The 3081-nt window shown below is 39.0% G+C and overlaps 1 protein-coding gene across 1 annotated transcript; it reads right to left on the reverse strand.

Moving 5' to 3' along the window:
• Window positions 1-225: 225 nt before the first annotated feature.
• On the reverse strand, window positions 226-2031 carry LOC131147849 (uncharacterized). Its single transcript, XM_058097465.1, has 2 exons — window positions 1815-2031; window positions 226-1144 (listed from the first exon to the last, which is right to left on the reverse strand). Exons 1-2 carry the CDS (start codon window positions 1826-1828, stop codon window positions 382-384), a joined length of 777 nt encoding a protein of 258 aa, XP_057953448.1. The 5' UTR covers window positions 1829-2031; the 3' UTR covers window positions 226-381.
• Between the last annotated feature and the right edge of the window lie 1050 nt (window positions 2032-3081).

A 3081-nucleotide genomic window follows, 5' to 3' on the forward strand; every position in this document is an offset into this window, starting at 1 on the left:
ATGACAAAATAGAATATTTATCTTTCAATCATGTCATGGTAAAGTCTGAAAAAAATAAAAATAAAATAAAATACGTTGAAAAAATGGGAACTCAAGTCACATGCTGTATGTTTAATTTCAGATATCACAACAAAACACAATTGGATTAATGCATAACATAAAAAACAAGATCAAAAACTCAGAAAATTAAAAGACACAAAACATTTAGAGCCTGCACTGTGCATAGGTTTCTAACGTTTGCTTCTAATATGAAATATCATGCTGTCTACATTCCTCCCTTCCAGATTAAAGTAAAATAAATAGCCATAAATCCAAACATTAAGCTAACGGTCATAACAAATACAAAATGGAAAAAGGAGGAAAGGCACAAGAAAATAAGATTCACCGGCCTCTTGAAACAGCTTCATCCAAGTCCTCATGAGATGAAGGAAACAGCTCAATATAGCGACTTCCAAGTGTCATCCTATCCTTAGCCATTGCTGCCTTTGAATCCTCTGGGCTGGCAAACTCCACAAATGCTTCACCAGTTGGCCTCCCATCTGAATTGAGTGTCATGTGAATTGAGTCGTCTGACACTGCAAAATCTTTGAAAAAATCCATAATGTCATCCTTGGTGGCAGAAAACGGCAATCCCCTCAGTCGCAAAACCCCTGTATGTTCAGCCAAATCCTTCCCCTCATCATTTGATTTCATCCTCATAGAACTTCGATGTGGCGAACCACCACGAGCATCAGAAACTTCGTTTGCTATAGCCTTGTAATATTCCTGCCTCTTGCTCCTGAAAACTTCAACATATCTCCTTCCCATGTTTTGCCTGTTCCTCTGAAGGGCAAAATCGATTTGAAGTGGATACCCCAAAACACAAAAAGCTTCACCAGTGAAGCGGCCATTCTTGTGGACAAAGAGAACATCAACTATGTCCAGACCATGGAAGAACTCAGCAATATCAGCTTCAGAGCACTCAAAAGGCAGCCCACGAAGTCGGACAACAGGAAAAGGTGGAGGTTGGCCGATATATGAGTAAGAAGGTGTATTATACACAAAATTTGAACCAGGGGAAGTCCCATAGAATGAAGAACCTTGATCAACTATTCTCTGCCGTTTTGCACCCATTTCACGCGCATCGCTGCCTTCCATGTATTTACTTCAATCCCCAGAAACCCATGAGAGCAAAGGAACAGACAAAACCACCAGTCAATACTCTACTTAGTCTACTATGAAGCAGATGAGTAATGAATCAATATTTTACTACATCTAACCAAACAATTCAATTTGTTCTTCCTCATACCTCATCAAAAGTGACCTTTTAAATAAAAAAATAAACAATACCCTGGAAGGACAAGAATATGAAGGCTTCAAAGCATCCAACTTGATTCGTAAACAAACTTTTGTAAGAAAATTTTAACTATTTAACTTCTCCCTCACCACTTGCCACTAAAACGCAGAAGACAACCGATAGGAACACACTACCCACCGATTAACATAATTCGATTCCACAATATCCCAAATCCCAAAGTGCTCCTTTATGCATTTCTTGTTTCCCAATCCATTATCAAGACCCATCAAGAAACATTAGAAATGGAAAAAGAGATACAGCTTCTGGGCAAACAAGAAATAGAAAAATTGCAGCAAAATAAGCCAAAAATAGTATGAATAAGTGACAAATAGGAAACCCCAGATGTGAAGACTAGAACCCAACACACATATTTCATCGCATATTTCACCCATAACCCAAATCCAGCAAAATAAGCAAAAGAAATACGATCGTGTAAAATACAAGAAAGTGAAGTAGGGTTTGGGGGAAAACAACTTACCCCCTGTAAAACATTTTTCAGGTCCACACACACGCAGATCTCTGTTCTCTCCGCTCTTCGTTGGATCTTCAACACCCTCGCCCTTTCCTTTGCGTAGCCCGTTATGAACTAGGGTGTGCGCATGTGTGCTCGTTCGGTTTTTTATAGTCGAGATGTGAGGAACTGGCAGAGGATTTTCCCTTAATAACATGAACGGCGTCGTTTTATGCATTATTTCAGCGCTCTTCACTAGTCTGCCACTCCGCTACCTTGCAGTGAGGGGCGGAGGGAAAAAAAAAACCTAAAAAAGAAAACACGAAAAATGAAAAAAATTAGATGGTAATATTAATGTTGGGGGAGATATCAATAAACAATCACAGCGGAATAATTCTTTTCCTTATATGCAAGCCAATATAATGTATCTCTACTTGTATACGTGTTGGAAATAATAAGAGAAATAATTAATCACACCAAGCCACAAGAACACAAGCGGTTTTTTATATGGAAAACTTCCCCAGTATGAGGAAAAAAAGTCACTGGACCTAATCCAATTAAAATCTCCACTATCAATCAAATAATGAGTACAAAAAGTCTTCTCTAATCGTAATTAGAGGATACAAAAATCTCTCATCAAGATACCTACAATCTTGGCAAATTCAAAGAGAATTTGAGAGAATATACCAAATTCGCGATTACTGTTCGTGGGAAAAACCCCAACTCCCGAGCTCCAAATCCGATCTCCACCGTTCAGATTGTAGCTCCTTGAGTCGTGAACCTCTCCTCCAAATTTCAGTTCAATCGGACCACAGACGAAGCAAGATTGGAGTCTTGATGAAATCTAGGCAGCATGAGAAAAAACCACGTTTTTCTCTCTTTTTTTTTAGAAGTGACGGCTTCTCTCTTCTCCCCTCTTTTTTTACAACTTCCTTTAGGTTTTCCACACTAAAAGGGCTGAGCTTTGGTCTTTTAATAAAGCTCACTTAGGCTTTCCTCCACATGGAAGGAAATAACCCAACAAATCTCCCCCTTTCCAACTATGTGGAGGGAATCATCATCCTGGCGATCGAACAACAAACTTCAAGCTTCTCCCTTGGTAGTGTCTTTGTCAACATATCAGAACCATTATCATCAGTGTGAACATTCTCAAGTTCCAATAACTTATCGTTCAACGCATCTCTGATCCAATGGTATCGTACATCAATGTGCTTCGATCTTGCATGGAAACTTGAATTCTTAGCAAGATGAATAGTACTCTGGCTATCACAAAACAGCACATACCTCTGCTACT

This window comes from Malania oleifera, chromosome 2 (genome assembly GCF_029873635.1).
Source record: "Malania oleifera isolate guangnan ecotype guangnan chromosome 2, ASM2987363v1, whole genome shotgun sequence".
NCBI lineage: Eukaryota > Viridiplantae > Streptophyta > Magnoliopsida > Santalales > Ximeniaceae > Malania > Malania oleifera.